Source organism: Anabrus simplex, chromosome 7, assembly GCF_040414725.1.
Source record: "Anabrus simplex isolate iqAnaSimp1 chromosome 7, ASM4041472v1, whole genome shotgun sequence".
NCBI lineage: Eukaryota > Metazoa > Arthropoda > Insecta > Orthoptera > Tettigoniidae > Anabrus > Anabrus simplex.
Genome location: NC_090271.1, coordinates 269,745,155 through 269,768,555, shown reverse-complemented (window position 1 = coordinate 269,768,555; position 23,401 = coordinate 269,745,155). Strand labels below are relative to the sequence as shown.

At 39.7% G+C, this 23,401-nt stretch overlaps 1 protein-coding gene across 1 annotated transcript in view; it reads right to left on the bottom strand.

The window, feature by feature from the left end:
• LOC136877810 (protein CEPU-1) overlaps positions 1–23,401 on the bottom strand; it is a 780,334-nt gene that overhangs the window by 530,363 nt on the left and 226,570 nt on the right. The window contains exon 2 of the mRNA XM_068228540.1: positions 13,394–13,515. Within this exon, the coding sequence (XP_068084641.1) occupies positions 13,394–13,515 (122 nt within the window). The remainder of the gene's footprint in view (positions 1–13,393; positions 13,516–23,401) is intronic.

The following is a 23,401-nucleotide window of genomic DNA, read 5'->3' as shown; positions in this document are numbered from 1 at the left end:
TACTATTACTTTCCTGGAGTCCATATATTAAGCAGATAGCACATAGTATGTTCACGTCCATGGAGGCTCAAACTCCTTAGCTGTGTACCGAACAGTTACTGTCAATTAGATAATTCTCCACAGTCCTAGATATTAAACAATAGGAAGTTTGAAAAATAATAATATAATAATATTTGTTTTACGTCCTACCATATATGTTTTTATGGTTTTCGGAGACGTCAACGTGCCGGAATTTTGTCATACATATTTTCCTTTATGTGCCATTAAATGTACGGATATGAGACTGACGTATTTGAGCACCTTCAAATACTACCGGACTATACCAGGATAGAACATGCCAAGCTGTGCTCAGAAGGTTGAATATTCATCTCTCAATGTGGTTATGTAGTGGTTAAGATTCGACAACAAATATATTCATTTCTCCAAAATTGTTTTAAGTACAAAGTAGATATTTTAATCGTAATTCACATTACTTTTTAGTGTTTTCGGAGAAAATCATCGCTTTAATTGATAAACCACAGTATTTCACATTAACTCATAGAGGAAAAAATTATCATCAATAACATTAGACGCAATGGCAATTGTTGTTAGTTGAGGTGTGTACTATCTCTTGGATTTGCCACTTATCTCCACCATACAACTGCAGCCGGAGGTAAACTAATCCATCAATGAAGGCAGGGTACAAAGCAAGTCAGAGTGTAATATGTTTACTAATTACTGCCGTATCGAGCTCCTTCTAAATGTAACAGCTCATTACGCAAATGAATCAATCAATCAATCAATCAATCAATCAATCAATCAATCAATCAATCAATCAATCAATCAATCAATCAATCAATCAATCAATCAATCAATCAATCAATCAATCAATCAATCAATCACCACTGATCTGCATTTTAAGGCAGTCGCCAGGTGGCAAATTCCCCATCTGTTGTTTACCTAGCCCCTTCTTAAATATTACTGCAAAGTATTTGGATATATATTGAACATCACCCTTGGTAAATTATTCCAATCCCTAACTCCTCTTCCTATATACGAATAATTTGCCCAATCTCGATTTTGTGATCTTTTCTATTTGAAGAACTCAGAATTATTCGTCTACTGAAACCATTCCACGGATCTCTCCACTGACAGGTCGGAACATACCACTTAGTCGAGCATCTCGTCTCCTTTCTCCCAAGTCTTTCCAGCCCAAAATTTGCAACATTTTCGTAACGCTACTCTTTTGTAGGAAATAACCCAGAACAAATGGAGCCGCTTTCCTTTGGAATTTTCCCAGTTCTCGTATCATGTAATCCTGATGAGGGTCCCATACACTTGAACCATACTCTAGTTCGGGTTGTAGCAGAGACTTATATGGCCTCTAACTCTACACACAACGAATTTGTATCTTCTCTGGCAACCTAATGACTACAGAACCAGTATTTCTTGTACCAAGGAAAATAAACATTGTTTCAACGGCGCCGTCTCTCAGAATAGCACTTAACTATTTCAATATTTCAAATTAATTGTAAAAATTACTCCTTAACCGTCCATATAATTATAAGAATTGATATACCATAAATAATTAAATCACGCAACGTTAGTAATTTTAAATAATGTTGCCATAACAATTTCTTTCCAATTCGAACATATTAAACCTCTTTTGGTTCAAGGCTCGTAGGGTTGTCCCTCAAAACCATAGCTATTTCTGCTTGTAAGTCAAACCTTAGCTAGATTGCAATTTGGCAGCAATTTTCGAAAAAAGGAATATTGATATTTCTGTCCAAGAACAATTTTTTCCGTAAAAATTCTATGATAATTCACCGTGTTTTAATACGACTCTAACAGTTATCTTGACGCAGAAAGCGTGTTATACGGTGCAGTCGATGATCAAGAAGGCAGTGACCTTCAGTGAAGTCAAGAAAATGTTTCCTACGAACGCCTGAGGAACTAACTGGATTGCCTGACGCTGCAAGAGTAGTGCTTTGTAAAGCAAGGGTCCCTATCATCCCAGGGAAGATGACAGTTGCAGAACGTTTGCCACCTGGATGTCATGAAGACTGGTCTGTCTGGAAGTCCTTGAACAGGCTGAGGACGGGAGTGGGCAGATCCAAAGTCAACCTAGAGGGATGAGAATATATCCATGCTAGCAACACTAAATGTGATTGTGGAGAAGAACGAACTAGGCAACATAAACTCCAGTGTTCACTGTGTCTATTTTCCTACAAACACGGAATGCAGTTGATGTTGCTCGGTTCTGATCGAGATTGGTGTGCAGTGCTTTGATTTTTATCTGTGATATAGTTTGTTATGTAGTTTAGTGTGCATAATTCAACTGTGTAAATGATATTTCTGATACGATAATAACAATAGTAAAATAATGGATGTTTGCACTGCGGAGAATCTCTAAAACAGGAGAACAGAGGACAGGTAATTTTCTATCTTGAATGTTAGAACTGAGAAGCCGCCTTACAGAAAGATATGGAGTGCTGTAACTCGCTATTATGACAAAAATACCCATCCTCCTCGCCAAGAGTGAGCAGAGCAATAAAAAGGAAAATTTGTAATCATCCTGTATAACTACAGGGATTTGCAGAACTTTAATTTCTCAGAACAAAGAAGAATCTCTTCTCATTCTCAAAGTAAACTAAAGCTTTTGGATATTCGAATCTTTTGATATTTTGTGAAGAGACCGGTAGTCTGGATCGATATTTCAGCAACAGAGCGAAGAAAGCTAAGGAAGAATGGTAAGAGTTGGAGGGGAAGGGGAGACGATGTAAAAAGCATGTGATTTTATGACACAATGTCTCGAAGTATTGTAGACACAAAGACAAAACCTAATGCAAGAGACAACTTGGAATAAAAGAAGAGGACAATGAAACACGCTCAAATGGAAGAGGGGATGTATATTATATCCTTTGCACAGCAATAGGCAGCGTATACAGTGGAAGACAGATTCAAAGACAAGATAGAAATACTGTAGTCTGTCCTCAGTAGCAAACAAAACCTGTTGTTCGTGGTTAATGCAGTGTATCAACGATCGTAAACGTATGAGGTACTGCAAAATTCCTATACGCGCTATTCTATAACAGGACATAATTGCTCCGCACATTCTTCATGTAATAATAATAATAATAATAATAATAATAATAATAATAATAATAATGATGATGATGATGATGATGATGATGATGAAAATGACTACAACGGAAATGGCATACCATCTAACCAAGTATGTATACAACAAAAGATCAATATCCTTCAACACAAAGTTCAGACACTACCGCGCCGTCATTCGTCCGGAGGCCCTCTATGCAGCGGAATCGCATGCAATGAATAAAATGATCCTTATTGAGAAACACGAGGTTAAAGAAAGAAATATTTTGAGAAAAATGCTGGGCGCCAGAAAGGACAAAGGCGAGTGTAGACAACACAACAACGAACTCTATTTCCACGTGGAAAAGATAACTGATGTGATGCGGAAGAAAAGGATTTCTTTCTATGGTTACGTGACAAGAATGAGCCCTGAAAGGTCAACGAAGCGGATCTTCTCCTACTTTCCAGATAAGAAAACAAAAGGGGCTTGGTTCAGTGAGGCAATAAATGATCTACAAGAGGTGGGCATTACACATGATGACGTCCTTGAGCGCAACCCACTAAAGAAGAAGACCACAAGAGTTTCCAAGAAAAGCCAAAGCTGAAAACAGGGAAGGCATGGACCGAAGCAAGAAATGAACAAGACCATCAGAGAATGCGGGAAGGCCGGGGAAGGAGAGAGTTGAAATGACGTGGTCCTTAGTTGGCCGAAACGACATGAATAATAATAATAATAATAATAATAATAATAATAATAATAATAATAATAATAATAATAATATCCTTCAACAATTTATTAGTGTCCGGCTCCTTGGCAGAATGGTCAACGTAGTCACCGTCGGTTCAGAGGGACCTGGATTCGATTCGTGGGTGGGTCAATGATTGTAACCTTAAAATGGTTATTTCCACTTGCTCGGGGGCTGGGTATTTGCAATGTCCCCAGCATCCCTGCAACTCGCACACGACACACAACACTAACCTCCACGACAAAAATGTTATGTTTCCATGCACAACAGATCCCGCACACCCTCGTTGGAGGGTCTTCATTGCAAGGGCTGCACCAGGCGAGCCAAACACGTCCTCGGACACTCCCGGCGCTCTGAAAGCCATACAATCAATGCAATAAACAACCATCTGTTAGTAGATGTTAAGAACTAAATTTTTACATGGAGTGTGCTTCAGTCGTCGTTAACATATATCGTCTATTAATCAACTTTGAATGTGTCAGCCAAGCCGGCCCCGCGATCCACAGTAGAAGTAACAAGTTTGCCTCTTAACCAGAGGTTTCGCGCTCGATTGCCGGCCAGGTTAGAGATTTCTACCGGAATTTGAGGGCTGGTTCGAAGGCTACTCAGTTTTACCTGACAAAACTTCACGGTGAAATAGCTACTCCGGTCTAAAAAGTCAAGAATAACAGCCGAGAGAATTCGTCGCATTCACCACGCGTCACATCAAAATCTGCAGGCCTTCGGGCTCAGAGCAATCGCTGTGTAGGCCAAAACCCATGTAGTGACATGGGTTTGTTTACCGTTTTGTTTCAAACGAATCAATCTCGTCACCCACTTTCTTAACCTTCTACGGACGTATATGAATATATAATCGCGAAACGTAATATGCATCTACCGTCGATTGTCGATATACGAGTATATATATAGTCGACATCTAATTTTTTTCAATTGTGTGCGATCGCTTATCGATTATGTATCGCAGTGGGCCCAATGGATGCGGTCAAGGAGCCATGGAATAGCTTCTGCTGCCATCTTCACGCAATACTTGTAACTACTAGGAAATCTGCAAATAATAATCTACGAGATCAAGCATGTTCAGTGCTTGACGACATGGCGTCAGACCAAATTACAGGTGGCCCTTCCAGGTTGAATAAGGAACAGTAAAATATTTTAGACAAAAAAAAAAAAAAATCGATAAATGAAGTGTTAGGAGAAGAAGCCAGCATTGATGACAATTTTGAAAATGAAATATAGGGGGCATAAGAACAATGAAGTGATGAGTGTCAGTAGTGACGAAAGTGTGGGACGTCGGCGGTTGCACAGTAGACGTCGGCATACAAGTGGCCTTGGCTGGTCCGTGGTCCAAAAGCTCTGCACTTCGACCGAACAACCGAGCACGTCTCTACGCCTCTGTATTCGGGAGACGGAGAGGTGCTGTTCACCACCATCGGCTTTCCTGAGAATGGTTTCCCGTTGTTTTCCATTCCCCTGCACTAAGGCGAATGCTGAGACAGTTCTTATTACAGGCCACGGCCGCAAAATCCCCCACCTTCTCCGAGCATCTTCTTCGCCGTAACAAATCTCCTGGTCTGAGAGACGGCGTCACCGAGTAAGAGCCCCGTCTCCCCATCAGGGTAGGAATAAAAACATTATCATAGTATTAGTAAACGCGGGAAATTTACCGGATGTTGATGGGTGGAAGGAAGTAAAGTCTAATGACACGAAACCTAAAGATCATGCGTTATCTAATAATTCCGAACATATAAAAACTTACCATTTGATGCAGAGCCTACTGATTACTTTTTCCGCTTTATTTTACAATTAGTTCGACACAATTGCTTGATGTTAACGTTATGTATTGTATATTCATTGGAAAGGTGTCCATTTTGAAAAGTATGTAGGCTTTAAGGTACAGATATGTTTCTACTGATAATCGATTTTTTTCTTAGGTATAAATAGTAATACATAAAACCGCAACATTTTACGAACCTGCTTGTATACTCCAAACCATGTAAATGCTGACTGCAAAAAATTCTCGGATCCATATATCGACGAAGAGTTAACACATGCTTTCAAACGCAAGTGATGTGTTCTGAATTGAATGATGAACAACGTAGTCAGACAGAACAGTAGAAGCAACAGTGCGATGTTCTAAATTCGAATATCAAGGAGTTCCACACTGTGATCGGTAAATGCGACGCGTCACGCGACATTCTGTTCTCAAAGGCCAAGACCATTTTGTATAAAAGTGACGAAGTCACTAGAATGATGAAGGAGGGCGTAGAAAAGAACTTGAAAGCCAGAGAAGAAAAAGTGAATTGCAGTGCCAGAATTGTGATTCTAGAACTAATTACTTCAGCCATGTAAAAATCCATAATGAACAACGTTGATGCACACGGACGACAGTTAGTGTCTCTGATGATGGTTGTTCGAAATTATGAAAAATAACAAAAGCACTAAAACCCCAATGACATTATGAGTATTCATATTTCGTTGTACTTTATAATCTTGACCACAACATCAGTAATTATTATTATTATTATTATTATTATTATTATTAGTGTAAATATTATCTGTCCAAACTAAATAGCAAGAAGGAGGAGAAGAAGAAGAAGAAGAAGACAGGATCCGATTACTTCATCTTATCCTGAATCAGGTGCTCTTTAAAGGAAGTTCGTACTGAGAAGCGATTTAAACTATCAAAGCCTTATAACCGAGAATTATTATTTTCATCAAAAGAAACGTGATGTACGGAAACAGAATTGCACGATTCACTTTAAATTTGTGAAAATTCATCAGATTAATATTTGAGTATAAATGAAAATGAATCCTATCATTCTTCTAATTATGATTATGATTATTATTAATAATATTATTTCGTTGTTGATGTTATTGTTGTTGTTGTTGTTGTTATTGTCATTTGTGAACGTAGCCGAGTTTTGCAGTCGAATGCTGTTTCTGTCATAAGCCCCATGAGGACGGATGCATGGAACTATAACATTATTTTATTCATTTGCGGGTTTGTATTGGAATTTATTGAAGAAATGCATTAAGCAAACACTAGATCTGAAACCCCGAGTTTGAGAATTGGCCATAAGCAGCGTAGTCATAAATTAACCCACCCCCACCCCCCAGCACCCTCCGAAAGAAATATAGCTACGCTGATTTTTAAACCAAGGAATCAAGCATAACAAAAAGGAAAAAGTATTTAAATAAGTTTCTTGTTTTCACGATTCACTAATTGCAATAACGGTTTCCGGAGACAACAAGGAGCCAGAAGGACAAATACCACTGCACTAGATCAGGATCGAAGACGTCAACAGAGATTCAGAATGTCGCTACGGCTTCTACCTACTGTCCCACTCAGCGTGGTAAACCTGAGTGATTACATTTAACAAAACACTGGGTGGTTTACAGGCACGAATTGCAATAATTTTTATAATATTTTTATACATACCAAGAAGTGTTTAAACTATTCATAATTAAGAAATATATGTTTTCGTAAGTATATATATTCAATAAATCTGCTATAAATACCCAATGACAGAAATTGTGTTATAAATAACTTATCATATTTATTTATTATTATTATTACTTTTTACAATTTGCTTTACGTAGTACCGACAGAGATAGGTCTTATGACGGTGATGGGATAGGAAAGGGCTAGTAGTGGGAATGAAGCAGCCGTGGCCTTAAATAAGGTACAGCTGTTAAAATGGAAAAGCATCGAAAACGATATTCAGGGCTGCCGACAGTGGGGTTCGAACCTACTATCTCCCGAATACTGGATACTGGAGCTATCGAGCTCGGTGAACCTTTAATTATATCCTGTGCTCCACATGAATTGAGGGAGGAGTTCACAGAACCCTGCTACAGACTACAACGAATGCTGTAATATAACAACATTTGAATCATACACAAAATGAATAATCATGTACTTCACACAACTTATCTTGACTGGGTTCCTGGCATCTACTTTAACAGTTTGACAGAAGACTAAAATAAATGCATAACACCAGAGCGCAAAAACTAAAGTCTGATGGGAGAGTGTGGTGGTGCCGTTATAATACATCATGCATAAATAAATAATTATACTTTAAAATATGGCGCGCCTCTTTAGCTAAAAGCGTCCAGTAAAGTGTTTTATTTTCAGTTTAAAATTATGTTTACTAACGTATGCCTAGAGCCAGCCAGTTTATATACATGCTAATTAATTGATATACGCGAAACTTTTGTTCTCCTCTTCCAACACGACCGTATTCCCGCTCAGAAACTCTGTAACAGCAGGGCGTCCTCGTCCCTTTTCTGTCTTTGTCTAATACTCCGTAAGAAAATATTTCCATTTTAATGGAACAACTTTCGGTTATTTAAATTTTAAATCAACTGAATTACAATTGTGGGTCGTAATGCAGGATAGTCACGCTGTCTGTGATGTATCACAAGCAATGATGCGACCAAGCCTTTAGAAAGAGCAGCCACTTGTTTCCTGAGATACCACGCCGAGAGGAAGCTTAAATTCGGGCATAATAATGAAGATGGATAGAGATCTGCTTAACACGAGCAATAAAATTATCTTGCCTTCTACAAATAGCAAAACTTTAAGTGAGCGTGATGTTCGTTTGTACCTCTGTTTCGCACACCAGACATACTGTAGGTTACATTAAACATAAAGAATGATCTGGGCTAAGAACATTATTATGATTATTATTATTATTATTATTATTATTATTATTATTATTATTATTATTATTATTATTATTATTATTATTATTATTATTATTATTATTATTCAGTTTCTTAGCTCAATGGTCAGGGCAGTAGTAGAATACAATGGAACAGAACAGATTAGAATAGAATACTCCTGTCCTCCTTTTCCGGATCGCCTGGAACTAGGAGATGGGAGTAATAATTTATTGCAACTCACATTATTTTGATAGATGAACGCTTTTCTTATTACATTTAAATTTTTATACTATTACCTTAAAAATGCACCTAATTACTTTGTACACCTGTCCTAGGTACGACATCGTAACGAGTATAACACCGTCAATTATTGTGTTTAATATATTTTAATTATAGTTTATTTAATGCTAGATTATCTTTTATTATATGTTAAACATGACTAGTACATGGTTTCCCTGTAAGTATGTACTATAACTTTGTACAACCTCAAATATGTATTGTATATAAGTTTAAGTCAGGATAGTCGAAAGCGGTAGAAAATTCCGTATTGTTGTATGTTAGACTTATTGTACTATAATTTGGTATATATGAAGGGTTCTGGAAACTTGCTGTAAGCTTTTATTATCCAGATTCATGTACAGACATTACGAATGTTGTCGAAATTCCCATTAGTAAACAGAAAACGATAGTTCGACTACCCATTCGACTAGCTGGTCGATCGATGTTTTTGAGTGTGTTCCATTACAGTGTTGTAAGAACTCTTCCAGAAATCGATTATTCTAGATGGTTGATCGAATAATATGTATAGAGCTGTCAGTCAGTGAAGTCAGTTCTTAGTTCTTAGGACTCAGTTAAGTGTTGGACTCGGAGTTCTTAGTTCTTAGGACTCAGGCAAGTGATGGACTGCGAGTAACTGTTCGGCTCCGAGGCGGAGTCGGTGAGTTTAAGAGAGTGCATGTTATAGTGCGCGAGTCAGTGTTGTTGATATCTGTACTTGTCAGAGCAGTTTCGACTTCGAAGTCACCTCGGAGGAAGAAACCAACGACCGGGTATGCAGTATGCTTGCACATCTAATTGCTTTGATTCAGGCCCAGTCTGAAAAAAACTGATGCTCTGTCTGAAAACATCGATGCCCAATCCGAAAAACTCTGATGGGAAATCGAAGCCCAGTCTCAAGGAGGAAAGGGCCAAATGAAGTCTTTGGGCAACGAAGTACGAGCCCCGGTGGAGTCCGTAGTTCAAGGCCCAGCGGAGAAAGCGAGTGCGCTGTGTGAAAGTACGACAGCTCTTGTGACGCGGATGAAGCCTGCAAGCAGTGATGGCGACTCTGGTGTCGTGAAGATGGCAACTCTACGGGACGACGAGATCACCAACAACCAACAAACGAGGGTGCCACCTGACCAGGACACTAGTCCCGGCACGAAATCATATGCCGCTAGGAACATTGAATTCAGCACCCCGGATAAAGAGAAGACTCAACAGGGCCAAGTCCGCGACGTGCGAGCCTCTCCCGTGCATCACACCGGTGGACTACGAAGACGCGTAGGTCCGGGCAGAACACAAAGGTACGAGCGAGGGGAAAGTCAGTGGAGTGTCTACTGCCACGCGAGGACCTGCGGATCATTGGTACCGAAAACACGGTTTTTTTTCCATTGCTACCGAGAACAGGGACACCGTCAACCAGACCCAGCGGATTCCCCACGGAAACGTAGTGGCCACCGATCGAACTATCTGGCTGCGAAATGTGAACTGCAACAGCGCCAAAGAGAAGACGGTGATTGAGGTAGTCTAAGTGTAATTGATTAGCGAAGACTAAGAGAGACATTTTATCGTTCTTGCGATGCGATTTTATTTTACGTAAATAAATATCACACGAGAACACGTTCACTTCCTTGTATAAATTACTTTACACTATAACATGCACTCTCTTGAACTCACCGACTCCGCCTCGGAGCCGAACAGTTACTCCCAGTCCATCACTTGTCTGAGTCCTAAGAATTAAGAACTCCCAGTCCAACACTTGACTGAGTCCTAAGAACTAAGAACTGACTTCACTGACTAACAGCTCGATATATATACTATTCGATCAACCATTTAGAATGATCGATTTTTGGAAGAGTTCTTACAACACTCTAATGGAACACACTCGAAACATCGATCGACCAGCTAGTCGAATGGGTACTCGAAATTTCGTTTCTTGTTTACTAATACACTTGGAAATTTCGACAACATTCGTAATGTCTCTACATGTATCTGGATAATAAAAGCTTACAGCAAGTTTCCAAAACCCTTCATATATACCTAATTATAGTACAATAAGTCTAACATACGAATATTATGGGATTTTCTATCGCTTTCGACTATCCTGACTTTGAGGTTAAACTTATACACAATACGTATTTGAGGTTATACAAAGTTATAGTACATACTTACAGGGAAACCATGTACTAGTCATGTATAACATTTAATAAAATATAATTTAGCATTTAATGAACTATAATTAAAATATATTAAACACATTAATTAACTGTTTTATACCGGTTACGATGTCCTACCTACGACACACCTAATCTCTAAATTGTATTTTTAAATATTTATTATTGTCCTAGACATTAACAGTGATTTATAGTTTAGGACAACATGTTCCTTACCTTATTGTTAATTAGTGCGAGTATTTGTTTTGTTACGTGTCCGTGTAAAACCCTTCAACCCCATAACTCTACCATGTGTATATATATCTTAATATTAAGTACTTTTTAGAATAATGGCACTCACTAACATATTTTTCAGCAGTGCTATAGACTGAGTATAAGCTATGTGTCCGTGAACTGGTTGCTGAACCTCTTATTCTAAGGAACACGACACCCCCGTAATTTTTTCGGCACAACAATGCACTTCAAAGATCTCATAAACCGTTGGACATAATAGGGGCATTTAACACAGATAAATTGACATCTGAATATAAGTGATTCTTGATTAACTCTAAGAACTGTATCCGATTCCAGCCTCAGTAAATGTAATATTTGAAAATAACCCCCGTAACCACAAAACTGTACCATACGTATATATCTTAACATTAAGTAATTTTAGAATAGTGTTATCATGTTTATTTAATGGCATTCTTGTTTAATTTTAATTTTAGTAGTATTTATTCTGTACAGTCGCTATTAAGTAAGTTATCTAACAGCTGAAGATGACCTATTTACGGGTCGAAACTGGTACTGTTTTTATGTAAATAATATTGACACTACGTAAAATAAAGTATTGATTAGGTGGAGAATTCATCCTTCATACTTGTACTTGAACTATCAATACGGACCATGAAACTAATAGATTATAGTCACAAAAGTAAGGCACAATAGAAAGTACTTACCAACAGAAAATTTTGAAAATGAAGATACATATTTTTACAAATATCTTTTTACAAAATGTTTAGGTTCTGCGAAAGTATTTCCAAAATCCCTGAAATAAAATGATTTTGATTTATTTAAATATCGATATATCGTAGTAACCACGCCCTCCATTTCATGAATCGTTATTTTCTATGTTTAGTTTTCAGAATAATTTTGTCAGCTGATATTTTATTTATTTATTTATTAATGTCTTTCTGTACATGGCGGGGCTCAGGCTATGAAGCCTGCTATTATGCCAAACCATATAATTGTACACCTGTGTAAACAGAACATTATAACTACTTAAAATTAAAAATAAGTTTAGTATAATTTAAAATTAACATGAAATGTAATTTAACTGAAAATGTAAAGTATCATAATTTGTTTTTAACATTTTAAAATGAATTTATAGTATTTACTATTATTAAAACTATACCTCGAAAATTGTCAATGTTACTTACATTTACATTTTATTCATTTGACTTAATCTAACATTTGAGGGTACTTCTTGGAGTAAATTATTCTGATTGTAGATAAAAGTTCCAGTACATTCTTTTGAATACCTTTAGGTTGCTTATGTCTCTAATTTCAGCCGGGAGGGAATTCCAGGAACGTACGGTCCTCGGTACAAATGAGTTGTTATACATCCTACTGTGGTGAATGGGGATGGACAACAGGGATCGTGTTGATGACCTTGCGGGTGTTCTGCCTGAGGGAGAGAGGTAGCTGAAATCTATTCTCATGTAGTCTGGTTTACCTGTTCGCAGTATTTTGTGCAGAAGAGAAACAGCATGGTGCTTGCGTCTATCGCATAATCTTAACCAGGACAGCTGATGGAGGAATGAGCTGATGTGGGAATGGAGCGGAACATTTGGAATGAATCGAATGCAGGCATTATGCGCCCGTTAAAGTTTGGAACCAAGTGAATAACTTATGTTATTATAGACTACGTCACCATAATCAAATATTGGTAGAATTAGTCCTTGAACGAGCAGTTTCCTGGTTTTGACAGGAAGAAAGTCCCTCAGTTTGTGCAGTGAGTGTAATGAGCCGAATACACTGTTATGTAGCAGATTCAAGACAGATATATGCTTACTAATTCGATATGGATGCGTCAATCTGTGTAATATAATTCAGTGGCCCTTTTAATGTTGAAAAAAAATTCTTAACAGACAAGGTAGGGGTCTCCACACGATAAAAAAAAACGTAAGATTAAGCGATTTCCTACGTAGTGCCGCAATTTGAAGGGTAAAGGGCCCGAAAAGGTTTCAAATTGTGATTGTTGGATAGCTCTATTCAAGTAAAAAAGCATATTTTGAAAATTACTTCCGGCCTAAATGCAGTTCCGAAAATCTAGCCTAAGATCGCTTGTTTTCTTCTTTACTCGTTCAGTTGACGATTAGGCGGGTCACTTCAATGCCAAGTTGATTCAAGCAGTCATAACTCTGTTTTTCAGATTCCTAGTGCCCTTGTTTCAATTAATGAAGGTATATATAATTTTACTTCACTCACCTTTCGAGTCCACGTGATGGTAGGGACAGGATTTCCCGAGGCTCTGCATTCTAGAGTAACAGTGGAGCCTTTCTTTACGTCCATGCTTCCACCTGATGTCACGTGATGGATGCGAGGAGGTACTGCAACAGAAAATGGTCAAAACATTGATACCGAGAAGATGAATTTAGTGAAGACCGTATGACTAAAGGAAGATGCAATACATAATATATATTCAGAATCTACTTTTCTTAACGGATAATTGCATTTTTGAACGGTAGAACATATTTCTCTTTCTTCTGTAAAAGGACCTTTAATAGAATAACTAACACCGACACTACCATAATATTGATTTCCTTGAATGTTCTGATTGGATAAGAATTCTACGTATTTTTTAACAGAGAACAACACTCATCATTATCAATTAAAAGCTGCCTTTTGGGGAAGCTTTATGAACCGGCAAGTGTCCATATCGGAGTATTTTCCCAGTCCTATGAATAGAAAATATTTATGTAAGTTTTCCTGTATTTAGCGGAACCTGTCTGATGCGGACACAGTATAAATTTTGCTGGAAAAAATGTGTTAATGTTCTTTCTAACCCTTTTCAGTACATGTGTATTCCGAATTGATCCAAGATGGTCGAGGTAGCGTTCAGCTAGGAATTGAACTGTGACCGTCTGGTTGTCCGGTGGCAACTCTATCTGTAGACCATGACAGGGATGTTGCGTGAGGTTTGGATATCCTTTACTGTAAAAAATATGGAAAAACCGAAACTTAAGACAGAACACTTAGGAGCCTCCTTCAACCCTTTCAGCCGTAAACGACATTGTATTTTTCGCTAGTGAAAACTGACGTGGAATTGTTCGACTTTATTTACCGTGCCCGCATTTTAATTGGGAATGTGCTACCAGTGGTAGATGTGTTCAGCGTACAATGCCGGTTTACTGGAAGAAGTAAAAGACCGTACTGTACTTTATTATTTTTGGTGTTATATTTGTTAAACATTTAATGTGTATTAAATACGTGTATGGAGTGAAAATATTGCTCATAAGATCAGTTGGTGCATGCATTTCAGTGGGCTTGGCAGACTGATATGTAATAGCAATTTCTGGCTCGAAGAGGAAAGTAACGGGAAACTACCTCACTCCTCATTTCCCTAGTACGCCTCTTCAGTGATGCCTAGGTCACCTGTTGAGGATCCGAGCAGCCTTCGGGCTGAGTACTAAACATACACATACATGTACTGTACTACCGTGCACTGTGAGAAACTTCTACGCAAGAACAAATATGTCTGAGTGCTCATGAACTATTGTATATAAATGTGTGATTAGTGTCATTATTGTAATTACTCTGGCACAAAATCATATGAATATACTGGTTGATTATGTAACGGAGGTATGTACATACAGTTTTTATTTTGTTTTGTAGCTAGCTTCGTGAACCAGAACCTTGCACCCAGCGAAAAATATCCGCTCTCTTGAGTTTCTATACGATGGTGCGTATTTATCTCACTAGTAACGTTCAACTACAGTTTTAAAGCTTTCAAAATGTGTGTGAAATAAAGGTGTAGGTTACTCTTAATACATAATATTAGTCTATTGTATTCTTACTGACAATCTCAATAACTGCCACTCACTTCGGGTCTTTATCGCAAACTGCATACCGCTCAATATCCTTGACCACACATTTATTGAAAACCGAACGGAACATCAGGAGATAATTATGACTATTAATCTCGTCATTTTCAAACTAATCGACATTGTAATCATGTAAATTACGTGGTGGACTATTATGATTTTATCCCGCTCACCTGTCAGTAACCGCCTGACACTCATCCCTTGAATGGAGATGAACAGTTGCTGCATTAACGATCCCCAGAGAATTGTCAAATTATTCGAGAGTGGATGGTAAAGGTAAATAGGTAAAAAAAAGAGATTTCAACCAAACCTTCCGGAAGGCATCCATACGATTTTAACATTCTAGTCGTGTGTATCTTTCTCCCCAGTGACGTTCAGCTACAATTTAAAATCTTTGAAAATGTGTGTCATATAAAGGGCTTAATTGTGTCTGTATTCAGCGAGCAAATTCCCTGTTTGGTACAGTTTTGTAGCTGTAAGATCGTGTTCGGGATATTGTTCGTTTGAACTTGTCTTTGGGCAGCGTTGAAGATGATTTTCCATAGTTTCTGTATTTTTACACCACGTATGTGCTTGGTTAGTACATTTATTAAAGCCACGGGCAATACTTTTGCAATGTTAGCACTTTCCTCTTTCACACTGTGCGACATGAAGTCAAAACCAGTATACACTGCCTGAGAAACAAATTGAATCACCCAGAAGGGGAGGAAGAAACGAAATAAAACTTCACGTGTTGAGGGGATATGTGACGTTATTTCATTGATTATGAAATCGAGTTAAATTTACAAGGAACTTGGCAGTACGAGTTCAGTTATCACTACCACTTTGCACCCGCTCTGGCCTAGATGCACGCACTGATTCGGTTGGGAAAAGTTCCATAAAGCCGTTGTACCTTATCCCGACGCAAGCTTGCCCACAACTGTAGTAACATATCCTTGATATCCTGGGTACTGGCACTGGGAAAAAGTTGACTTCCAAGCTGGTTCCACTCAAGTTCTATCGGGGACTGATCTGGGGATCTTACTGGCCATTGAAGTGCCCCATCGTCATGCAGACAGTTCATAGAGACATGTGACGTGTGTGGACGAGCATTATCTTGTTGAAAAATAGCATCACGATACTATCGCATGAAAAGTAACACATGAGCACGCAGGATGTCCGTGACGTACCATTGTGCCGTCATAGTTGCCTTAATCGTTATCAGCTGTAGCCTGAATTCACACCACACCATGACACCAGAATCAACACCACCGTGCCTTTCCAAAACATTGGAAGAATGGGATCTCTCCCAAGGTCACCGCTATACTCGCAGACGATAGTCATCCAGGGTAGTGCAGAACCGTGATTCAATTCGGAACACAATGGGCCGATTGCAGAAACGGTATTTAGACAATGTCTACGGTTAAACAATGCCTAAGTATGGTTGTTGCATTGCAGATATGTTATTTATCACTTAGACACTGTCTAAAGACGATGTTCAACCGGTCATGTTTAAACACTAACGAGACCACTGTTTAACCTCAAATGAGAGGAGTGAATCACAATCAGAAGTTATGTACCATGAAATTTGTACTTTGTATCATCATGTTGAGACGATTCCGGGAAGAAAGGTTAGTCCGACGGCCTCTCTGTGGGTCGCCCGCTGCTAAATCTCTGTAATTAATTTGACATGTACGGGAAGATAGATCTTAAAATAAGGTTTCGCTTTTCAATAGATTTGTTTCTTGAGACTGACAAAGGGACAGTCCAGTAACTGTCAACTTTAATACAATTCTTGGCAACCGATATATTTAATTATATACATGGGGTAATTTCCATGGAATTATAGATCACTTCCAATTAATACATATCTGAATTACGTGTCCCGATCGTCAGAGGGCTGTCACATACATCAAGCGGGGAAGATTCACTTATAATTACTGCCAAGTAAACACGCACAATAGTGAAAACTAAAAAGTAGGTCGTATGTGGTTTATATATATATATATATATAATCGTGTATAAGTTTTCGGCAACTATCAGATAGGAAAAGGTAAGTGGTGGTGATGGTGGTGATTATTGTTTAAAGAGGAGGAGTGGGGAAGAAGATCCGTGGCCATAATAACAGCTCTAGTATTTGCCTGGTGAAAAAAATGAAACTACGGAAAACAATCTTTAGGGTTGCCGATGATGCGTTTCGAACCTACGACCTCCAGAATGCAAGCTACATCTATAGCCGTACAACACACTCGGTTACACATTACTATTGCTTCATCTTCCCTTTGTCGAAGCTACCGCATTTGTGAGTAGATTACACTCACTGTAACAACGTTATAATAAAAGCTATACTTTCCCGTACGGTGGCGTGTCACTTTAGTGTCGATAATATTATGAGATAGAATTTCCACGGAAAGCGATACTCTTATCTGAGGGCAAGTCATGCTCATGCTTAGCCATATTTGTGTAATGTGTACGAAGACAAACAGCTGACTGGCGTTCGGCGCGCGCACCAACGAATTTCATTGGTTTCGGCAAGCAAAGAGTTGCATGAAAGATAATTCTATCTCCATTTTCAAACCAATATTGAAACCTTAAATGATGTCTAGTTAAACATCGGCTAAACATTGCTTATGCAATGGAAGATCGTGCTCGATTTAGACGTTGTTTAGCCATACGTTGTCTAAGGCTTAAAACTAGTCATAGTTTCTGCAATCGGCCAAATGTGATGCCATTCATCAGCAGACTATACTTCCCGGTCATGGCGCCACACCAAACGCAGCACTGGCTGTGGTTTTAACGGCAACCTACGCATGGGACGGTAATTTCCTAGTCCGGCTGCTGCTACCTCCGACCAATGGTGTGGGATGACACAGAATGTTGCACGGAGTCTATTACTCGTTCTCGGATAGCACGCGAAGATGTGAAAGGGTTGCGATGTGCTTGGTGCTCAATACGGCGATCCTCCTTTGGGTGGTCAGACGTGATCGATAAAAACCTTGACGACTAGTATGTCTACGTTAATGATCCCATGCAGTTCAACATCGGGCCACTGTTGGATCCGCCCACAAATCTGAATATATCATAATTCGACGAGCTGGCCAAATGGAGACCAACAATGAGGCCCCATTCAAACTCAGTCAGGTGCTGATAACCCTATCTCACAGTAATACGCGACATCTCAGTGTCCTTCATTGTGATCAATCAACATCTGACGCCCTTTATATACCCTACCAGGCCTGGTAAGAACACTAAACACGAACACCACTAATGCACTCTGGTGGTCGTTCTACCTCACGCAGAGAACTGTAACACTAATAATTTCCACACCGACTGATGGCGTGTACGTGTAGGAAGTTATATTGACATCTGACCATTTCTTCTGGGTGCTTCGGTTTTTTGTCAGGTGGTGTATTATACGTCCGCCTCTGTGGTGTAGTGGTTAGAGTGATTAGCTTCCACCCAGAGATGTCGGGTTCGATTCCCGACTCTGTCACGAAATTTTAAAAGTGGTACGAGGGCTGGAACGGGGTCCACTCAGCCTCAGGACGTCAACTGAATAGAGGATGGTTCGATTCCCACCTCAGCTGTCCTCGAAGTGGTTTGAGCCGGTATCCCGGTAAAGAGGACAAGCGAGAAGAAATACGGGAATCGCGAGGAAACGAGTACACTAAATAACACGAGGTCCGGCGATCGCGATAGGGAAAGGCCACATCATATAAGCCTCGAACTGGAGATCAGTCCCTTAATAATAGTAATAATACGAAAGGTCTAATGCTACTGTGAATCAAATGCAAATTAGTACACAAATCTCCAGTTTATTGAAAAGTAAATTGAGGAGAGAAATTAATAAATGAAACATACGAAGAAAGACATTGAAAGGAAAATGTTAAAAGAAAAATGCATACATAGTGAGCATAAACATCCAAGTTTGACAGCGCTGGGCCGACCTTGAAGAGTGAGGATGTTGTTACGCAAGATCATCCACTGTTATCACCAAGGAAATGTCCAGCTCCATGGCTAAATGGTTAGCGTGCTGGCCTTTGGCCACTGGGGTCCCGGGTTCGATTCCCGGCAGGGTCGGAAATTTTAACCTTAATTGGTTAATTTCGCTGGCACGGGGGCTGGGTGTATGTGTCGTCTTCATCATCATTTCATCCTCGTCTCGACGCGCAGGTCGCCTACGGGAGTCAATTCAAAAGACCTGCACCTGGCGAGCCGAACTTGTCCTCGGACACTCCCGGCACTAAAAGCCATACGCCATTTCATTTTTCATTTCATTTTACCATACAAGTTCGTCCACTCATTACGGGCGGACGTCAAATTTCTATCATGTAAATCGGTTTCACAATTAAATGTTTAACAAACGGTAATAGAGCTCAAACCAAAAAAATTCAATTCCACAATATATTCCTTCTCTCTTTTTTTAAATATATCTCCCGAAACGCTCACACGGTCGATGTTAATTTACTTATATTATTTTCTCTTACTTAGTTGTACCCTTCATTAGACGACCCATCAGAACCGAATATAAAAAATCATGCGTCAAAACGGACGAGGGGGGCGAGAAAATTAGTTATAAACCTCCGTGGCTGCCAGCCACGAGTTGCGCACACCATAAGTCAAGTATCGCAAAGGAAGGAAACGGGGAAAGAGAAATAAAATGGCGGCCATAGGAATCAAAATAAGACAAATACAGACCCGGTCAGGTACGAGCACAAATGAAAGGGCAATACAGAGACATCACATGAATTAATATGGGAAAAATATACATCATATAGTGCCGCTTCTGTTTCGTCCAAACCATACACATAACCCTCACGCACGCACAACCAACCACCCGAAATTAATAATAAATATGTGACGCGAGGCCATCGGTCCGTCAAAGGGTAATTTTACATACGTATTCGGGAGGTAGTAGGTTCGAACCACACTGTCGGCAGTCCTGAAAATGGTTTTCTGTGGTTTCCCATTTTCACACCAGGCAAATGCTGGGGCTGTACCTTAATCAAGGCCACAGCCGCTTCCTTCCCACTCCTAGCCCTTTCCTGTCCCATCGTCGCCATAAGACCTATATGTGTCGGTGCGACGTAAAGCAAGTAGCAAAAAAAAATTACATACAACGGTTTCCTTTACAAATAGGGTAACCAAATCAGACTGCCTCGATATAACAGACGCCACTATCCCATAGGAACGAGAAGCATCGAACACAAGTTTCATGTGATAGGCGAACTAAGTCACACTAGGTGTACAGAGTCACAATTCGTACAGATTCAATATAACAGGTTCTGACACGAATGACAAACCTCATGAAATCGAAGAATAAATGTAATAATAATAATAATTTCGTGTGGCTATTTCTAGCCGAGTGCAGCCCTTGAAGGCAGACCCTCCGATGAGGGGAAGAATAAACGTAGAGAGGCACATAAATACGAAGCACTGGGACCGCACATCAGACAGTCAGATAATACGCCCGACACATCTACACACACACAACCGTGCGCTCAAGGACAGAACAGCACGCACCAAAGGGTAAATTAAAAATACACGTACCTCAGAAACATAAACAAACAATAAAATGGTCAGATAGGGATAATCACGGTTTAAATTTGCTAAAAACCTTCTGATAGGTCAGAAAGGCGGTCTCGTTTATTGTGAAGTCAATCTTGCTGTTGCTCATCGCCGATCCCATCAAAGAAACAAGGAGTAACCATCATTACGCAATTTCGACAGGAAGCAAGGCCTGGAAATTAAAGGTGGCGTAGCACTGCCATCTAACGACAAAACACGGAAATATTGAGTTTTGTAGAGTGACTGAATTAAGCATAAGACAGATAGACAGGTTCCAGTACGAACCAGAACACGAGTAATGAATAACGTGAAATGAAAAGTGCCACAGGATTTCCGTGATTTCCCACTGCCCCTCCAGGCAAATGCCGCGATGGTACCTAACTCAAGGCTAAAGCCGCTGTCTTCCCTCTTCTATGTCTATCCCGTTAAAGATTCCCATTCCCAAACAAGGCCCCTGTTCAAGATAGCAGGTGAGGCCGCCTGGGCTTGGTTCTCGTCCTGCTTCACCGTTGTATTCCCTGACCGAAAGTCACACGCCCCAGGACACTGCCTTCTGGCGGTAGAGGTGGGATTCTTTGCTGAGTCCGAGTGAAAAACCAACCCTGCAGGGTAAACAGATTAAGAAAGTGAGAAAGAGAGTGTACTAAACACTAGCTTTCGCACTTGACATCGCATGCATACAAATTATACCAGGGGTTTGTTTACGTTTTGGCGACAATTTTCTTTAATGATATATAGTAGACATACGAGGTTTACGACTTCAATATAGTCACCAGCGTTACAGTTAAGCAACATTGGGCGTGGTCAGTACTTGGATGGGTGAGAACCAACGTTGCGTAGAACGTGTTCCTAGCCTGCTGAATCCCGTTGGCACTGCCTAGTCTGTCGATGGTGCGAAAAGAGCGGTCCGTGGTCTGTAAAACGTCATCAATTGTACGTGAACACATCCCGGTTCATCTTAGGGATTAGGCTGAAGTGGTAGGGACTTAAATGCAGCGAGTACGGGGGATGACAGAGCGCCTCCCAGCCCCAGCGACTGAACAGTTCAGACAGAGCTACTGCTGTGTGTACCCTATCATTGTCATACACAACGATGGTGGAATATTCATGAAGTGTAGCCGTTTTCTTCTCAGAGCTGTTAGCAGATTTATTGAAAAAATGATCAATAGTACGGAGCATTAGCGGTCTGCCGTAGGGGAACGGAATGTGTTAAGGTCACACCATCCCAGTCGTAGGAAAAAGTCAGCACTGTCTCCAAATTATTGGTGGGGTCTTGAGCCGTATCCGACCGGCCCATAATAGTAATTGGAATATTATTTGACCAAATATGTGAATTTTATTTATAAAAGATGCAGTCTAATATGGTAAAGCATCGTATCCCAAGATAGTTAATACCGGATGTTGAGCAAGACTGTAAGTCGCTGGATGTTGCTTCATATTCCGTATGACCGTGAGAAAGTAAGCGTACCCACGCGCTGGCAAGGATCGACACGTGTATTACATGCTGACCAAGCAAGATATTTCAGCCAATGGGAATTTAAGGATTTGGCAAACCTGGAGGCTACACCGCGCCAAATATTAATTCCAGGATGGCCAACGTGCTCTGTGGATAAAGTCAGTTTCTGTAGACAATCGGTTTTCCACAGTTTCTGAAGTTAGATATATTTGGTAATGTATTATAGAAATTGGTGGAAGAGATTTGCTAATGTTTGAGCTGTGTTTTATAAATATATCACAATAACTATTGTATCATCATACATGACGAACTCTCTGATTGGTGGTTGGTTCAGATACCCGGGAACCCCAACATTATTAGCGTCACCGAAGCCTCCTCAGTAACCGAAGCTCTGGAGAGCGTCTTTCTGTAGCAAAAATTTGAGCAGTACGGATGTATTAACTCGGCACTCTGTAGGAAAGTTTGAACAGTGCGGATGTACCAACTCTGTGACTGGTGATTGTAATTAACGTGGCGTTATTCCAGAAATAGTAACTGGTTCTCGTTGATACTTCAAATTGTGCAGTCGTAATATTTACTGTGCTTTGACAGAGTTTACTTTTAATCGATAAAGACGGTGTAGTGACCGCTGAGTAACAAGTGTTGTGGAAACGTGCTAGTGTTTCACTATTTCGCGACGGGCGCGTATTCGCGTGGAACTTCCGTACCGAACCGTGGGCTGCTTTTAAAACTGTAATTTTACCCTTTTAGTGAAGTGTGTTATATATATGTGAATCAGTGTGTTAGCTGATCTGGTAAAAGAAAGGGTATTTCGGCTCGCAGCATTAAGCAGCGAAGAGGTTATCAATTATAGTCTTCTGTGTTCCAGTGAATTGTTTTCCAGCAAGATGATGGATACACCTGCAGAGGAAGGAAGTGCATTCCCACATGTTAAGGATGTGATTAACATGGTGTAGATCCCAAAAATTAGTGGGGATGTAAGCTGCTATCCTGGTATCCCGAGAGTCATCTAAAGAAAGATGCACGTATTATATATGGCATGATATGTAAGTTATGTTAAGGTACTAGGGCAGTGTAGATAGAATTTTCAGTTTCATTTAAAGTAAGCCTGACGGCATGTATTTGTTTAATTTTGTCACTATGGTAGATTCGGATACGAGATTAATGCATGTTTATTTTATTTTTATTTTGCTTTATGATTAGATGTTTGGGAAAATGAGGGATTGATAGGATCAGTTATTGTTGTAAATATAGTACTTAGCGTAGGATATTCCGAGTTTTCCTGAAATATATGCTAGAAGGGCTAGATCGACAGGTTCATTTTTGTATTACGTCAAACACGTATCAATTCATTTTATTTCGGTCATTCAGAGAGACAGGTATAGCTAT